Source organism: Tachypleus tridentatus, chromosome 3, assembly GCF_004210375.1.
Source record: "Tachypleus tridentatus isolate NWPU-2018 chromosome 3, ASM421037v1, whole genome shotgun sequence".
NCBI classification, from domain to species: domain Eukaryota; kingdom Metazoa; phylum Arthropoda; class Merostomata; order Xiphosura; family Limulidae; genus Tachypleus; species Tachypleus tridentatus.
In genome coordinates this window covers 10,783,409-10,801,045 of record NC_134827.1, presented here as the reverse complement: position 1 = coordinate 10,801,045, position 17,637 = coordinate 10,783,409, and the positions used below count along the sequence as shown (strand labels likewise).

Sequence of the window (17,637 nt, the reverse complement as noted above, 5' to 3'; positions counted from 1 at the left end):
CTGGACAAGATAATACACGGCCTAACCTATGAAGCAAAGCAATAAAATAGCACCAGTCAAAATATGACTAAAGTTCAATGTTAGATCACAAGAACAAGGAGCAATAAGAAGTTCACAACAGAACTCAAAAATACAAACTACTATGTGAAACATACTTAAGCAGAAATACAGAAAATTAAAATTAATAATAAAAAAATATATATAAAAAGCTCTACTCCAGCTTTGTCGTGTGTAATTTTCTTAAAACCTGCTTGAAATATTCAAACTGAATGTGCCTTAGAATTAGGAAAGAAGTTACACTAAGAGAAAAGGTTATGAATAAATTAGGTATTCACTGGGTAAATAAACACATTCCATTTCAGTCACATGGTCACCACTGCAGTGCACAGTTTGGCAAAGTATTTATTTTCTCTTAACACTTTTTGTTGTGAGAACACAGAAAATAAATTGAATCATTCAGAAATACAGAAAATGTATCCTCTGTTGTGAATAAAATAAATGATGTAACATCAAAACACTTGGTTAGTAGTGAACAAAATAATAGGATGTGATTTTTTTTTTTTAATTTACTGATTGATGGTCAGAATAGCAACATTATTGCACTCACGATGGGAAGATTCACCCAATTCAAGATCTTCATTCAGTCAGAGATGCTGGTGGCCTCTAACTGATATAATCCTTGATTAACAGACAGTCCTTTATGGTAGGCTCATGATCTCTAAGACTTTGCCTGCACAGTGCATACAAATAATCTAGCTTGTATAGCAATAGAATGACAAAAATGGATGTGGTAACTATTATTATATAAACTGTTTCATCTCGAGTTTAGTCTATCCTGTAAGCATGTCCCAAAAGTTCACAACAATAAAGATAACTGATCCTTTATGCCAAAAACATTGTACAAGGACATTCTTTCTTATAAGGAGGATTTCATTTGAATTAATGATTTATTGGTCTTTCATGCAAGTTGAAGCATGCAGACCTAATTTGTAACAAAATAATTATGAAAACTAAATTGCAAACAGTACAAGCACAAATAAATGTTTCATGTTATGTTAGTAGCTGAAACTTTTATCAATTCCTAGTTATCTTATAAATCAAAGTTTTATTAAACTACATTTTGTTTATTAGTATAGCATAAAATCTTAGCTAACAATCATGTTTTTCCAGTATACACGTTTTAAATTTCTAATTCTACAAAGGAATATTAAAACAAAACCCTGAATTTCTCCTTGTATGAAACATATGACATTTTCTCTAGGCATCTTGTATTCTCTATCTTTTCCTCCACCCCTTAAAAGAGTATGAAATTAAACATAAATTACTCACCATAGTATCTTTACTGCTATGACAAATCATAATTTTTATACTCTTCAATTTTATTTAATTACAGAGCTGTCAATAGAAAATCAGATAATGAGGAAATGAAAGACCATATTAACATTCCAGTCTGGAAGAGTACTTTGTCTGGGAGAATGATAAATCTGGAAGGAATGGATAAACATGGTAAGCACAGGTGAAGCAAAGACTACAGTAATGGGAGAGATACGTATGAGACAAGGCTTCCAGATAACCCAAAATAAGAGGACAGACGAATTCTAGTCAAGGAGTCATGTGAGAAACTCTAATACACCAACCACAGTAGGTGAAGTAGCTCGAAATCCCTGAAAATGGGACCACATGTGAAGACTTTTCACTTCCATTGATATAACTCCATGGGAAAAAGACTAAATGGACTGATTCAAATGGAAAGCTATCCAACAGGAAAAACCTAATCTCCTCACTAAGAACCAGACAAAAGATAGGTGTGAAGATGAAGGACTGTAAGTGCAGGATGTAGAACTGCTGACTGCATTGACAAAGGAAGATGAGAAATAACAGAAAGCATACAGGAGGAAATGACTGAAGTTGGTACAAACAAATAATCCATGGTTAAGCTGGCCAATAGGGAACTATAAGAAGGAGCCAATATGGATTAGAAAAACCACCCAATGAAGCAATTGGACAGAAGTATAAACATACAGAAATTTGTAGGATCAATCTTGGTTCAAGACATCATTAACCAAAACCTGGGGATGAGGCACTGTGGACCAAAAGAGGGATAATTTGTGATTCAGAACAATGAAAAATGCATTAATGATAGGAAAAACCCCACTAACAGCAAAGCCACCAGAAAATAAAAGAATCAAGGGACTACACCAGCATATAAATCTTGTCAGAGCAGAAAAAAATGACATGCAGAGAGATTGAAAGCATCCAAAACATTACAAGAGATTAAATAAATATAGTGCATGAGGGTCTCAATAGAGGAGATCCAACATATGAAAACAGAGGATCTCAATAAGGTGCCACCTTGGTGATTAATATATGCCACTGCCCTAACACTGTTGAAATGAATCATCCTTTGGCAATGTTTGGTTAGAGATAGGAAGTGATCCAAAGCCTGATGGATGGCTATAAGTTCAAGGGAATTGATATACAAGGACTGCCCATTGACAGATCAATGACCCAAAGAATCCTGGTGATGGACCTATGCACCCCAGACTTGAAAACATGCATCTGTAAACAGATATAAATCTGAATAAAGAGGAGGAAGAAGCAGGAACAACAAATAGTTGTGAATAAAAACCTGTTGATTCAAAGGGAACAGGTGAGATAGCTTATTGAGTGCAGAGATCCTGAACCACCTTAGAGGCATTGACAATCAATGAAATGAAAAGAAGGAAACAGGTACAGGTGACAAGGTAAGTGTGGTATTATCTTTCAAATACATGCTTCAAAAGTCAACAAAAAGGCAATTATAATGGGGTAGAATTAAGATAATTCTAAAGAAAACTGGGTAATTTATAAAGTATAACCACTTTGTGAAGCAATTGTACATAAAACTTAAATCAGTTAAAAAAAAAAAGCATGTCTGAGTACAAGCATTGCCAAATTACAAGTGATAGTTCAGAAGAGGGACATGCATTATATGAGTATACTGTGCTCTTACTGGTGGAGAGGTGACATGATGATTTACATGAAACATACTGGAATCACTTGATTCCAACAGGGAAAAGCAGATGGCTTGTAGCAGGAGTGAAGAAAAATTCAGGTATAGGGGGAGCAATAAAAGAGAACAGCTAATCTGGTAAACAGATGCAAGTACCAAAATGGAAATTAAAATTAGTTTTCATGTTGGATAGTGAACATTCCAACAAAAAACAATAACTCATGACAAATCTTTAATTTTAAAATATCATAATTTCTAATTTAAAAAAATTTATATTTTGGATACAGAATCATTATATTGCTTACTGATAATCTGTGAAACTTCATGAAGATATGCTTACCTTATCAGAAATTACAGCATGATTATTCTCATGGATAATTTGGAAGTTAAGGGCTGAATTAATTCAACTCAGTCTACAGTCACAGAGTTAATGAATACATTTCTTGAGGTTACTAAACCAGAGTAGACTTGTGCAAATTACCTCTGATGCCACAGTCTCCAGCTATCTAGGAGCTCTCGATAGCTATTCACCCAGAGCTGAGCCTGTTGATCTTGATTTATTAAACTTGGCATGGCCTGTAACACAACTAAACTAGCTGTCTGAACATCTCCTGTCAAGTCCACATATCGCTGAAGTAACTGTAAGCCCTCTTGGTTTAATCCTGAAAAATGTCACAAATAAATTGTAGTATCAAGTTATTTGAATAGGTAACAAACATTTAAATGTATTTTTTCAAACTGCTAATTTTTTCATCATAAACAAACTATTAGGTTAGATTATCTCTATATTGATACTATTCCTTAATATCAATATGAACTATACACACTACGTTTCTATAGCTAAAGTATGCTACTAGTAATGCTTTTCAGACAGTCTGAACTGAATGTAAACATCTACCAACTTTAAATGATTAGAGGGGCCATTACACAACTCAAGGGGAAAATAAACTTCAAAATATTTCACTTGTTAACATTTAGCATCTACTCAAAAAGAATTAGAAGTGCATTTACATTTAAATACGAGGTCTGTTCAAAAAATACCCGGACTGACGTCATAAAACAAAATGTACTTTATTTAGAAGTTACAGGTCTGGGACCCCTTCAAAGTACTCTCCTCTCCAAAGCACACACTTATCCCAACGGTGTTTCCACTTGTTGAAACAGTCCTGGTACGCTTCTTTTGTAATGTCCTCCAGCTCCTTCATCGCATTTGCCTTAATCTCGGAAATCGTCTCAAATCTTCTTCTTTTCAAGAGTCTTTTGAGTTTGGGGAACAAGAACAAATCGCAAGGAGCAAGGTCAGGTGAGTAGGGGGGTGGGGAAGAACAGTGATCGAATGTTTGGCAAAAAAACTCACAAGTTCTGAGGGCTGAATTTCGCAGCAACGCTGTGCATCTTCAATTTTTCAGTCAAAATCTCGTAACAAGATCCAACTGATATCCCACACTCTTCAGCAAGCTCCCTGACAGTCAGTCGTCGATTTGCCCGCACCAGGGTGTTGATTTTGTCAACGTGTGGTTCGTCAGTTGACGTGGAAGGACGTCCAGGACGCTCATCATCTTCAATGGACTGTCGACCATCCTTAAAACGTTCATACCACTTGAAACATGCCATACGCTTCATAGCAACATCACCGTAAGCCGTGTTAAGCATAGCAAAAGTTTCAGTCGCAGATTTTCCAAGTTTAACACAAGATTTCACAGCAAGTCGTTGCTCCTTCAGGTCATTCATTCTGAAATCCGCCAAACGAAAAAATCGCACTTCACTTAAAACTGCATAGCTGATACACAAATGAAGATATCTGCAATCGGGAAATGGCGTCGTAATCAGCTGATCTGTGCGAACCTAGCGACATCAAGCGGATTCCCTGGAACCAACTGGAGCCTCGCAATTCAAACAGTCCGCATATTTTTTGAACAGCCCTCGTATAGCTATGTTTCTAACTTACTTTTCAAGTTAAGTTTTTCTGCTACATCTTCTCAAAAACAATTGAAATATAATAATAATGAAAAAGTAACACCTATATAGATGTACCATAAGGTCTTTGTTATAAGCAACATTAATAATTAAATAAGGACAGTTCACACATTGTATAATGTATATTGACAAAATTGATCAAAATATTTCATGTTTATAAAGCATTATCACATTCAAGATAGACTGAGGAAACCTCACTTGTATGAACACCAACTCATCATACACTCAAATAGACAATGAGGAAAAATGACTAATATCGACTTGGTAAGGTCTTGATATATTATGAAAACTACTCACCAGTTAATAATATACCAGTCAAGTCTCCAGTTTCAATTACTTTTTTTGTCAGTCGATCCAAATACTCGAATAACTGAATTAAAAACTTCATTATTATAAGATATGAAGGAATATATTAAAAGGAAAATTGAATATTAATACTATAATTGCAAAAAAAATACACTACTGAAGTACACATCTTAGATTATTTAATTCAATTACAAATATCACATACAGGTTTCTGAATAACTTTCCTTCTCTGTCTACTTCAACTTAAACAATTCTTGCACATATATTTTGCTTAGGACAGCACTTTCATTACAAAAAGCAAATCTGTAGATGTAACATTAAAGGATATAATGAAACTCACCTTATTGTCTGGAAGATACATACAAGCAAATGATACTCTATCTTTCACAGCAATTCCAGACTCATTCTGAATAGTGAAAAAAAATAAATTGAACAAACATAAAATATAAAACTATTCATGTAAAATTATACTTCTCAAACTATAAAAACACAATTTATGTCATAATATGACACTTAACAGTTATTAACATCTGAATGTTCCATAACACCAAAGAACCAAAAACAACTATAATCTGGAGATTTTTTGTTCTAAACATAAAGGAGCAATCTGTTAAAACTAATTTGAAAAACCTGGAGTAAAATACTGTAAAAACGATTTAGACAATAACATGAAAAATATCAACCTACTTTTGCCTGCAATTAAAGTCCAGTCAACAACGTTTATATTACTCTTTTGAGAATTACAAAACAACCAAGGTAAAACAACCAACTAAGTGTCAGACCTACTTGCAGATGGTTGTGTACACAATTTGGAAGATCATAAAAATAATAGAAGGGTTTGGCATAAAAACCCATGTCTGAGGCTTGAAAGTCAGTCAAAGACTCAAATAATTGAGAAGAAACTGCAGTAGAGAGGAAGAAGTCAGAGTGAGCAGTTGAAGACTCAACAACCATCATAGCAGGCAGTTGCAGTTAATAAAGAAAGAAAATTCAGTCACATAAAGGGTGAATACCGTTGTGATGGAGCTACCCAGTGTTTCTCGCCTAAGCTCTCTGTAAGTAACATTGCCATCTTCCATGCCACTGAGTAATATAGTTAACAAGTGTGCAACTCAAGTTAGTAACACTGGAAATCTGATTCAGGAACATTTGTCAGTTGAGAGTTTTGGTGATTTAATCCAAGTTATTCTATGAATTGATTGTTGTGAATGTTGTGAAAAGTACATTAAAGATGTTTCTGTATTTTGAATTTCACTCTCAAAGTCAGAATTGTTACTTTAACTTCAAGTTAGTGCCTGTGTGCTCCACTAGCAACTGTAGTCCTCACTTAATATAAATAAATTATGACTGGTAGTAATAGTTGAACTCCAACAGCTAGACTTATGGCCTGTCTGTTACACTACGTCTACCTTCTATAACTATCATTTACGATTTCAATGAACTAAAACTTAGAGATTGCGTTCTTATCATTTTGTATGAGTGCAAGATTAATTTTCCTGAGTAAAATTCTGAACAAAAAAAAAGAATAAAGTATGTAAAACTAACAAAACAAAATGTATTTAAAATATGACTACTGTATTAATATTTTTCTGTATATCATTAAATGTAATTAATGTAAAACCCCATACTTTGTGGAATGTCCAAAAAATCACTAAAATTAATCTTTTGAAAAGAAATCACAGGAGAGTAAACATTCACAAAACCTCTTCCAAGAAGAATATATCTTACCAAAACACAGTCATAGTTGTCAACATCTGAAGTCAAGAATGCAAACATGGAACGCAGGTATGGGTCATTTAACTGAGGTCTCAACACATCACACATTTCCCGCCATAGTGTATTTTTTTCCTGTGTAAAACCAGACAAAGCCATGGCAACAACATTGAGGTTAACATCTTTCCCTGAAGAAAAAAAAGAAAGAAAAATTACTTGTATTTCATTATGTTTAAAACCATGCATAAACAATATCCCAATGAAAAGTTCTGTTAAGAATTTATCATACCAGAAATTTCTGGCTCACAACTAAGTAACAACTTTCAAACCCTCACAAAACCTTGAAACATATATCATAACAACTGCCTGTAAAATAAATCTCTGGTAAACTACTTATAAAACACACTCAGATTTTGCACTATTTGTGCAACAAGGAATTAGAAACCATTAATTCTCAGATCCACAGTCTGGGTGTCGCAGTCTAAAGCAAATAAGAAACTTTTAAAACTCGCTTATGATGTGTACATCAACATAAACCATATATAATATCATAAAACCCGGATCATTTTTCTTTGCTAAAGCAGTTCTGAGTGTAATTGAATTTTTTTTTAGATTCAATAAGAAAAAGATTATATACACTGTAAGCAAATTTTTAACTTAATCATAAATAATTCTTTCATACTGTTATAGCATTCCTTTTATAAACACAAAGAACGACTATATTAAATTTGTTCACAAAACTTTCTGCTATTCTTTACTCATTTTTGAAAAGCCTAATTTGTGTGTGCAATACTTCAAGATTATTGTATCATTTCACACAATGGGTTATCTTAACCCAACCAACATCTACTGTTATCCTCCTTTAAAATATTGTCTTAGCCAATGTATCCATTTAATGCACAAGGAAGACATGTGGGCTCCAGAAGGTGAAAGAGAAGGGGTTACATTCAGTCACCCCACCACCTGTCACTTCCTAACATGGGTCCTGAGGGTACATGTCAGATATTGTGACAAGTTCAGCAATCCATCAGCTACAAGCAACCAAACACACACACACACAGACGATTTAAAAATTAAAAGCAAACAATTTAGCTACATCACAAGAAAACAAGAACAATGTGCAAATAGAAGAAAAGTTTACTTACCAACTGCAGGGTTAGCTGTGGCACCTTTCTTTAGTATCTGGATAGCTCGTTTCATCTTTAGTGTAAAAATAGCTATTGCTGCAGCCCGTGAATACTGTCTATCTAGTTCTAATCTATTTCAATAGGGAACATAAAAGTATAATGTACATTTAAAGTCAATATTCCTTTCAAAAAAGAAATACAGATATTTTCAAACAATGTTTTTAATTCTTGGTCGAAACTTTCAGGCTGTACAAGTCACTTTCCTTTCCAAGTATATTAAAGAATACAGAAATAATGGTTAGGAATATTAAGTTGATTGTGAATAATTGTGGAGTTCAACTAAATTTATGATAAATATTAGAAACAGAAAAAAAACACCCTAATTTTTTATAAAATTATAAATACAAAATAACATTTTACTTCTATATTTACAACAATATGGAATGTCAGAAATGTGCTACTTTTTTACCGGCTGCATGAAAAGTAACAAATCTCAAGGTAAAGTTGAAGAATTGTGTTTTTGTTCAAACTACTTGGAATAGCATTTCTTTTAGTGTAATACTAATCATTTTTTGAGAAGTTCACTCAATGTGCTACCAATATGTCATGTAGCATGACATATTTAGCAACCATGTAACATTTCTGTCACTATATGTAGTAAAAAAGCTTAACATAAACTTAATGTAATGTTTTAGTAATTATGTAATGTTTTACTGATTATGTAATTTATTTATGAACAAAAACTTTGTATTTTATACCCTTTCAGAGGATTTTTCCCAGGGTTTTTTTTAAAGAATAGTCTGGTACTTATTAGGCATTTACAAAATACCAAATGACTTTAGCATAAAGCTGTGAGTGCAATATATATTATGAACTAACATCTGCAATATTAATTCAATAAGTTATTTGTTATTAAAACCTTTAGACCACCCTTATGCTACCATGTAAAGAAAAAAAATGTTTCACACCAAGTAAAGCTTTTCACATAGAGAAGGATAGAGAAGTAACTCTTAGGATGAGAAGAAATTATATGTAAAAGGGCTCATAAGATGCTCTGAACATGGATAGATATGCAAAACATGCTGCCTGGAATTATTAATGATGGTATATTCAATGAATTTGGCTCCACCAGAGAGTGAATTTTAAATCTTAAAAAATAACAATCACTTATCAAGAAAAAAAAGGAAATTAGTAACACCAGCTATAGAACATAACTGAATAACAGACCTAGGAATGATGAGTAAACTGCATTTCTGTAGTTAAATAAAAGGGTGAATTACTTTTTCAGTACCATGACAGTTAATGTGCTTCTCAATTTCATGAGATAATATATACATTACTTTCACTTTATTTAGTTCTCATATACACATTCACACAGATTTATATATTTATAATACATTTAATAAAGTATTAAACTTTAACCCTCAATCAATGAATCAAAATCTGTGCAAGAAATAATAATGTTGATGCATGTATCTCAATTTAAACTAGAACTTTCAAAGGAATAGCTGATTACCCACCCAAATATTTGTTTCATGCAAATTTCTCCAATACAGAAAGAATAATGATAGCATTTTGTTATTTTACATTACTGTAAGAAGGTGGCAGGAATAGAATGATATTTTGAGTTTTATTTTGCCATCAAGTACAGAAAAATAAAAAAAGATATAAAGAAAAAAGATAATGGCATGCAGTTACACTTACTGCATTTTTTTTAATATGTTGGCTACAGATGATTATATGACAAGCTTGGTCCTAATGATATACACATACTACAATTAAAACACCAACAAATGATTATTAATATTATAATATCTATATCCATACATACTGAACAGTAAATATTTTAAGTTGTGAAAGCAATTATAGTTTTGTACTCAAGCTCTTCACTCAAGCTTTAAACTAGTAAAATATCCATTTCTGCCATAAGATTTACATGAAATATTTTGTGACCTTATAACGACTTGAAAAGCTTAAACCACAATCACTTAACATGAGTGTCATTTGTCCAAATGACAGTAAATCAGCAAAGACTGCAGTATATTAAAAAATATAATGACTTAATTTGATTATTCTTGAGAACATCAGAAAGGAAAACATCAGCTAAAGGAGAATAATTTTTTTTAGAAACACAGGAATGTATAAACTATATATATTAATACTAGTCTGTTACAAACAATCCTATAGATGTAAGTTTAGTTTTTCAGTTAAGACAGAAATGGTCATGATTAAGAAACTGGTGGAGTTCACTTCTAATAAAAAACTGTTGGTCAGTTTAAAAATATATGTAATTAAGCAGCAAAAAGAATCAGAATTCATGACACTTATAACAAATTGCATCAAGTTATTTCAACTGAACAATGTACTGGTATCCAATTCAAGCTCCATTACACATAAGTAATTACATCTGCAGTAAACTTTTCAGTTTCAATGACAAAAATATGTGTATACATTGTTCACAAATCATAAAATATGTAATTCAACTGAAGCTTTTCAATAATATATGATAACTTCATCTTCTTATTCATTAATCTTAATATGTAAACTGATTTTTGAGAAAATTGTTTCAAAAATTTGTTTCAATTTACTAGAAAAGGTATGCAAATATTTTTGCTCTAAAAATGCTGAAAGACTTTAATTTTGGTGAATGCAAAAACAACTGGATATTTTAAGTGTTATATCATATTAATTTAACAAGCAATCTCCAACTTAATTGTTCCCCCTGCTACTAGTCTATGGACTTATAATGCTAAAATATCAGAGGTTTGATTACCCTCGGTGGGCTCAGCAGATAGCCCGATGTGACTTTGCTACAAGAAAAACACACACACATACCTGACTTAATCATACCATGTTTTCTAAACTGCTCTCAGCTTAAGTCTAGGATTAAATTTGTATTTACTGCTAATTTATCAGAATATAAATTATTTTATAAAGAACTGAATGTTGTAGGGCAATCCTGAAAGAAGTACTTCCAACGATATAGTGACTTTTGTTTAATGTTAGTGGGCGTAATACTTCACTAATACCGATTTCTAGCCATAAGTTGTTCTAATGCAATTTAACTGAGAACACACTGCTTTTATATAATAGTAAAGATGATGATCTAAAAAAAACAGCTAAAGTGAGCAACAACTTCCAAGTAATGACAGGATATTTTCAAAGAAATCCCTTTGCATGAAAAAGAGAATACAGTGTGAGAAAAGGCAATGAGCAGTGGCAATAAACAGTGTCGTTGAATTGCTTACTGTGTTCAGTTTGAATTAACTGATAACCTTTTGCTAAAACTGCTTGACATTAGCATTGTGAAACCTTTCACCTGTACAGCATTAAACCTTTCCAACTCCAGCAAAATGACTGGCAGATTTTACCCTATCCATCTCACCATCTCTCTCTTGGTTACTTGTGCTTTTCTGAATTTCCTAACATGAAAGAAGACCTACCCACTTAGGAAACTGCTGTAACTTTTATTTGTTTTTGGTCAAGTGAGAGGTTGCTTGTTAGCTTTTTACAATTTGACATAATGGTACATTTTCTGGACCTCTGAGTAAGTCTATTTGTAGAAACAATGAAATGTACACATTTTAAAAGGAACTTACTTTTCTAGAATTGGTACAAGGGAAAGGCCGTCATTGTCATAACCCCACTCACACAATTGCAAGGCTCTGTCTCTACAAAATGAATATACATCTATTTGAAACTATACATTAATGATATAGGAAAATTATGTGCCTTAACTATAATTACATGTTAAACAGTGTCCAATTAGCTGTTATTTCCATAATTTATTTGAGCATTGCATTATTAATAGGATCATTGTTTCATAATATGCAATTTTATAGAATTTGCTTATAAAATGAAGTTTACTTTTAAAATCAATGGTAAAACACTTTTGTCTTTTTGTTTACTGAATATTTTTCAGTGAGAAAATTGCAGAAACCATAATTAGTTTAAGTCAACATTAATTATAAAATAATTATAAATAAAGGTCATATTGTAAGCAATTCTTAACTCAAGCACATGCACTTCAGAATTGCTTTACAAGGTACAATTAGTATCTGATGTTACCCAACTTTCAAATATGAAATACACAGAATAATTATACGTTTCCTAGAACATTTGGTGTAACTGAAAAGAGTGAGAGAAGTTGACAGAAACAAGAGACCAAACTGCTTGATGCACATTCTGCAAGAAAGACATTTTACAGGCCTAAAAACAAGGATGTTATGACACTAAGTTATTCTTTCCCATGGTCTCTGAAAACATGTTTCAACTTATATTCAATATTGCCCTATAATTAGTTCAATGCAACATGTATTATCAAATTATACCTGAGCCAGTAGCACAGCTGTCATAACTGAAAAGGCATGAATGATCTTGTATGTTTGCAATAGAAAAATTTTACATACTGTACATTGAGTTTAACAAGGTTATTTTTAAATTCATTATTGATTTGCACATGGTATGCATATAATATTACATCTTAATGACAACAGAATAATATGTACATACAATTATTCCTATAGTTAAAGATTTGAAGAAAAAACAAAAACAACCTGTACATTTCAGGAAAACTTCATTTATTCATGACCGTGGTTTTGAGTCTAAAGACATTTTCATGTCATGAATAAACAAAGTTTGTGTGAAACAAACAGTCGTCTTTGTTTTTCCTTTAATTCTGTAATTATAAAGTTTCATCAGATACTGATAGTTTCAAGTATCAATTATATATTTCTATAGTATCTGTTTTCAAAATGTTTCACAACAGTGCACACTAAAATAGTAATATTACAACACAACTTCAGTAAAAATTCTTACTGGACTTTGATATTACCATGATCCTGTTGTCAATCACTGTTCCTTACCTTTCATTACTATGATACATTGGAACCTTGCATGATCCAGTTTGACCTTTACTGTCCAATCCAACCCAATTAGCAAAAATTTGTTCACTCTTGCCTGATGTAACCCAGACACCTAGAGAACTATCACCACCAAAGATCAAAGATCGAACTCCTTCATACTTATTTTCCCCTTTAAAGAATCCTTTTATCTTTCCTTCTTCACGAAGACTTTTCATTCGTGATTTTAAAATAAAGGAAACATCAAATATTCATGTTTCTAAAACCCAACTAAAAAATAAATGAAACACAAAGTATAATATTCAGAGAAAAATAATTATTTTGTACTCTCATTTTATTACAATTTACCAACTTTAAAGTAAAAAAGAAAATGTTTTAAAACAGGTACAACAATTCATTGATTGGTGTGATCATTCTCAAGTACAAATGTTTTAACAGTAAAGAGTAAAACAAAAGATCAAAGCATTGTATTTATTTTAGAAAATATTCTTCCTTACTGTAAAAGCTGTAACTTATAATAAAATAATACTTGTAATCAGTATGGAAACTCAAAACAAAACAATTTTGCATTTCATAAAAAAAGATTAATATATTCTAGTACATGTCAACTCAAAAATCTTCAATTTAGAATTAATTGGTAACATTGTTTCTTTCACATTTTGTGATGTTTGATAAATCTAGACTTGTGTGTGTATGTTTTGAAGACATTCATGTCACTTTTATCAAAATGTAACAAAGTCAAAAGTACTGTAACATATTAACAATTTATTTCTGGCTTCAGGTTGCATAAATACATCCTGAATCATACTTATAATTTTTCAGTAAGGTATGCACTCATACCAATAACTAATACAAATTTCAACTCAATAAAAAGTATTTACATTACCCACAAATAAAGACTAGTTTTATTCACTTGTAATATATGTCTTGTTTTCTAATAAAATTCTGGATTCTTCTGTGGAAAACCACCTTACAGATGCAATTTACAAGATATATGGATAGATATAATGCTGCAATTTAGCCTCTTCTAAAAATCAGAAAAAAGTCCCAGTGGCAGAAATGACTTAATATTGTAATTACTTGTAACTAGGAACAATTATATTTATTTTTCTTCTATATCAAAAAAAGAAATCAATTTTAGTCTTCTGCAAACAAATATTTTTATTTCTTAATCAGCAGCTGTAATGACTCAATCTTGTTTCCATAATATTTAAACCACTGAAAAAAATATTTGAAAAAAGAAAGCAAACAAATATAAAATTACTTATTCTTGCACTTTATATTGATCTACTGTTACTAAATTTTCCTTTCAATATGTCTCATTTAATACTCAAAAGCACAAATTTGTCATTACTGAAAAATAACCTTCAGCTTAGTAAAATAATTTCTAAATTTTGAAGATGACTTTAAAGGATATGATCTAGCCAAGTCCAAAGTTCCAACAATCCTGGTTCCTGTGCAATTTCTCCATTCTGCCAGAGTTGCTGAGTCTGAAGTAAACAAAACATAAATTGCTTCTTATTTTTGAAAAATTATATATAACTTTTGTTGCAATAAACATAGGCTGAGAAAATCGAACTTAATAACTGTAGAAATTGACTTTTTTTTTTATCAGGAAAATTTTAACAAAAGTTTTATTTGGTTTTAGAAACACAAGTAGTGACTAGTTACTTTAGAAAAAAAAAGATTCATAACTTACATTTATCCACATAATTTTAGGTTGTAAAATCCATATCAAATGTTTATTGAAGTTTCTAACCTTCAGTCCATATCCTAGAAGAGCTCTGTTCCTCATTTTCACAGATATGTCATCAAGAGTCTTGTACTGTTGGTCTTGATGGTCAATACACTGTAGGAGTTTCTTCCCATGAGTCCAAACAATTTCTGATGTTGGAGACCAATTCTATGTAAAAAAACAAAATCCTTAAGCTGATAAAAATGTAGAAAAATAAATAAATTTTGTTTGTTATTCCCATCAAAAAGTTTAAAACATAGAAGTTAGAATATTATTTAAAAATCAAAAATGACTCTTTTTTTAAATGCATTTCATCAATTTTGCATCATGAAAATAAATCTTTTTTACAAGATGTTCCATTAAGTACAAATGTCTTAACTAAAACAATAGAAAGTATAAAACTAAGTATTCAATTAAAATGATTAATACATGATGTCATATACACTTTTGATGGTTAAGATTAGTTACTGTATAATCTTGTTTTATTTAAGTAATAACAGTTGTCCAGAGGTATTTCTGGTGTTTTATAGCATACTGAATACTAAGACATGAACATGTGATAAAGCAGTCATTTTTGGTGGTTAACACTATATTTAAATATCAGTATTTTTAAATACTTTTCAGTTACAACAATATAAGGCTTACTGAACTATTAAAATTGATAGTGGTTATCAATAAATATTTTATTAACTGTCAATAATTATAGATAATGTAAAGTATTCACTATTGTTAACTGATCATTCACAAATAATTAAGATATCAGGATAAATAATTTTAAACTTATTTTGCATCACATAAAATTGCTCATTTAAATGAAGTCTTGAAATTCAAAGTAATATGGTTATTGCAATTCAACGTTTGCAACCTGTAAGCTTTCCATAACTCTATAAAGATAACTAATACATTTCTGAGTTGTTGTTTTTTTATTACAAATCAAAAGCTATGGCTTCTGTTATTTATTTCACTACAGATATAAAAATCAAATCCTCACCAATGTCATTCTGTCAAAAACAGTGTAGTCTCGTATTGTGCCTGTGGGAGTAACAGTTAACATTCGATTCTCAAAGGTTGGATGCCAGGAGAATGAAGAAATAGCATGTTGAGCATATGCTGAAACACAAAAATCAGCAACTTCCTGAAGTCTTAGTATATCTAATTATTTATACATACTAAACTTAAAAAAAAAACTAATATTGAAATGTTATCATTCATAAACCAATAACAAACTACAAATTATTATGAAAGTTGTAAATCAAACTGTTATGCATTATAATACTTCAAGTAAAATATTACATAAGTTCTAAACCAGAATTGGTATAACTTTAATACAGTTTCACAAAATGTTCAACCTAAACACAATAAACCTTAATAATCTAATGAAGTTTATATAATTAACTTTCAATCAGACCAAGCTAATTATACAGAGCAAAATAAATATCACTGCCATAAAACAAATGGAAACAATGTAAAAAGAAAATGGCTTTGCAATTTTCTAAGCATGTATACATTTTTTCATGAAAATAGACATATTAATACTATACTTAATGCCACACTGTGTGTGATATATGCCATGAACACTTAAACGTGTTCATCCATGTAACAGCAATTAGCAGATACAACATGTCTATTTTAACCATTACCAGTCCTATGTCAATAATATTCAAATATATAAACTTCAAAGAATTAGGCTAAAACATAACTGTTAAACATATAGAAAACTGTGATGTTGGAACAATTAAAAAGTACCCTAATGCAGAGGGAGAGAGATATGGAGATCTGTTACAGATTTAACATCTAATCACAAGATTCATACATAAACTGAAACTACGACAGAAAAAAAAGGAGCTCAAAAATTAAGAACACACAAAATCACCAAGTTAAACAGAAGACAAGTTCAATAATAAATACTACTGAAGAGAAAAATAACTGATCACTCGAATCCTCAAAATTCATACACCTAGATTAATAAGATGACTCAATAATTTGTAAATGTATTTTGAAACATTATGATTAAGTTCATAAAACTTCTGTTTAAAAAGTAAATATGAAGATTTTGATTCTATAAAAAGTTACTCTTAATCAGCTATTACTGCTTACAAAATATAACATCAATGAGCTTCAATTCAATATTAACATAGATGGCATAGTCATCCTAACAAAAGCACATCACAATAAACATTCTCATGTTACGATTACTTTGATAGTTTATCCCACGTACAAATTTCTATATATATAAAGATTTTTTACTCCAGAAAATTTGTATAAAAGTTGCAAGTTAACTGACAATACTACTGTAATAAGTTAGAATGAACTAAAAAAATCCAACAAACACAACTGATCTTTCCACAGCACTTATTAGACTAAATTCTTGAACTTACGCTGCACACATCGCTCTACAATAGCAGGTTCAACTTCATCATTCCCAAGAGATGCATGTTGAATATCGTACAATTTGACTACTGAGCTGTCTCTAACTACACTTGACAACACTCCATTTCTATTAGAATAAATAAATATGCATTTTACTAGTGAATTCAACACTAAATATATACAATGCACGTTAATGTGTAGGGTTGTTTAAGAATACTTGTGCATAGCTACAAAAAGGTTGTCTGTTCATGAGCATCCCTAAATTTGAATTGGTAGAATAGAGGGAAGGAAGCTACTGCACCCACCACCAACTTTGGGGCTACTATTATCGGATTAAAACAGTGAGAAACAAAGAAGGCTAAAGTTCAAAGCATGTTCTTTAAACAATAAGATTTCAACCACAGTTTCTCAGATTCACAATTTAGTCAAATTAATTACCAGTCATGGTCAGTCCAGGACTAAATCATGATAAACTTGGAATATACAATAGAAATCATTCTGTTCAAATTTATCCTTTGACTTCAACTTTATAACACTACAGATTTCATAGAAAAT

At 31.1% G+C, this 17,637-nt stretch overlaps 1 protein-coding gene across 3 annotated transcripts in view; it reads right to left on the bottom strand.

The window, feature by feature from the left end:
- Window positions 1-17,637, bottom strand: part of mio (GATOR complex protein mio) — a 74,328-nt gene that overhangs the window by 10,155 nt on the left and 46,536 nt on the right. For all 3 annotated transcript variants that reach the window (XR_013025919.1, XM_076492900.1, XM_076492901.1), the window contains exons 13-23: window positions 17,091-17,209; window positions 15,704-15,822; window positions 14,737-14,880; window positions 14,396-14,467; window positions 12,981-13,198; window positions 11,715-11,786; window positions 8,134-8,246; window positions 7,004-7,176; window positions 5,616-5,681; window positions 5,267-5,339; window positions 3,474-3,654 (exon numbers count right to left, since the gene is read on the bottom strand). Coding sequence is in view for 2 of the 3 variants with exons in the window: in XM_076492900.1 (XP_076349015.1) it covers window positions 3,474-3,654; window positions 5,267-5,339; window positions 5,616-5,681; window positions 7,004-7,176; window positions 8,134-8,246; window positions 11,715-11,786; window positions 12,981-13,198; window positions 14,396-14,467; window positions 14,737-14,880; window positions 15,704-15,822; window positions 17,091-17,209 (1,350 nt within the window). In the remaining variant the exon portion in view is untranslated. The remainder of the gene's footprint in view (window positions 1-3,473; window positions 3,655-5,266; window positions 5,340-5,615; window positions 5,682-7,003; window positions 7,177-8,133; window positions 8,247-11,714; window positions 11,787-12,980; window positions 13,199-14,395; window positions 14,468-14,736; window positions 14,881-15,703; window positions 15,823-17,090; window positions 17,210-17,637) is intronic.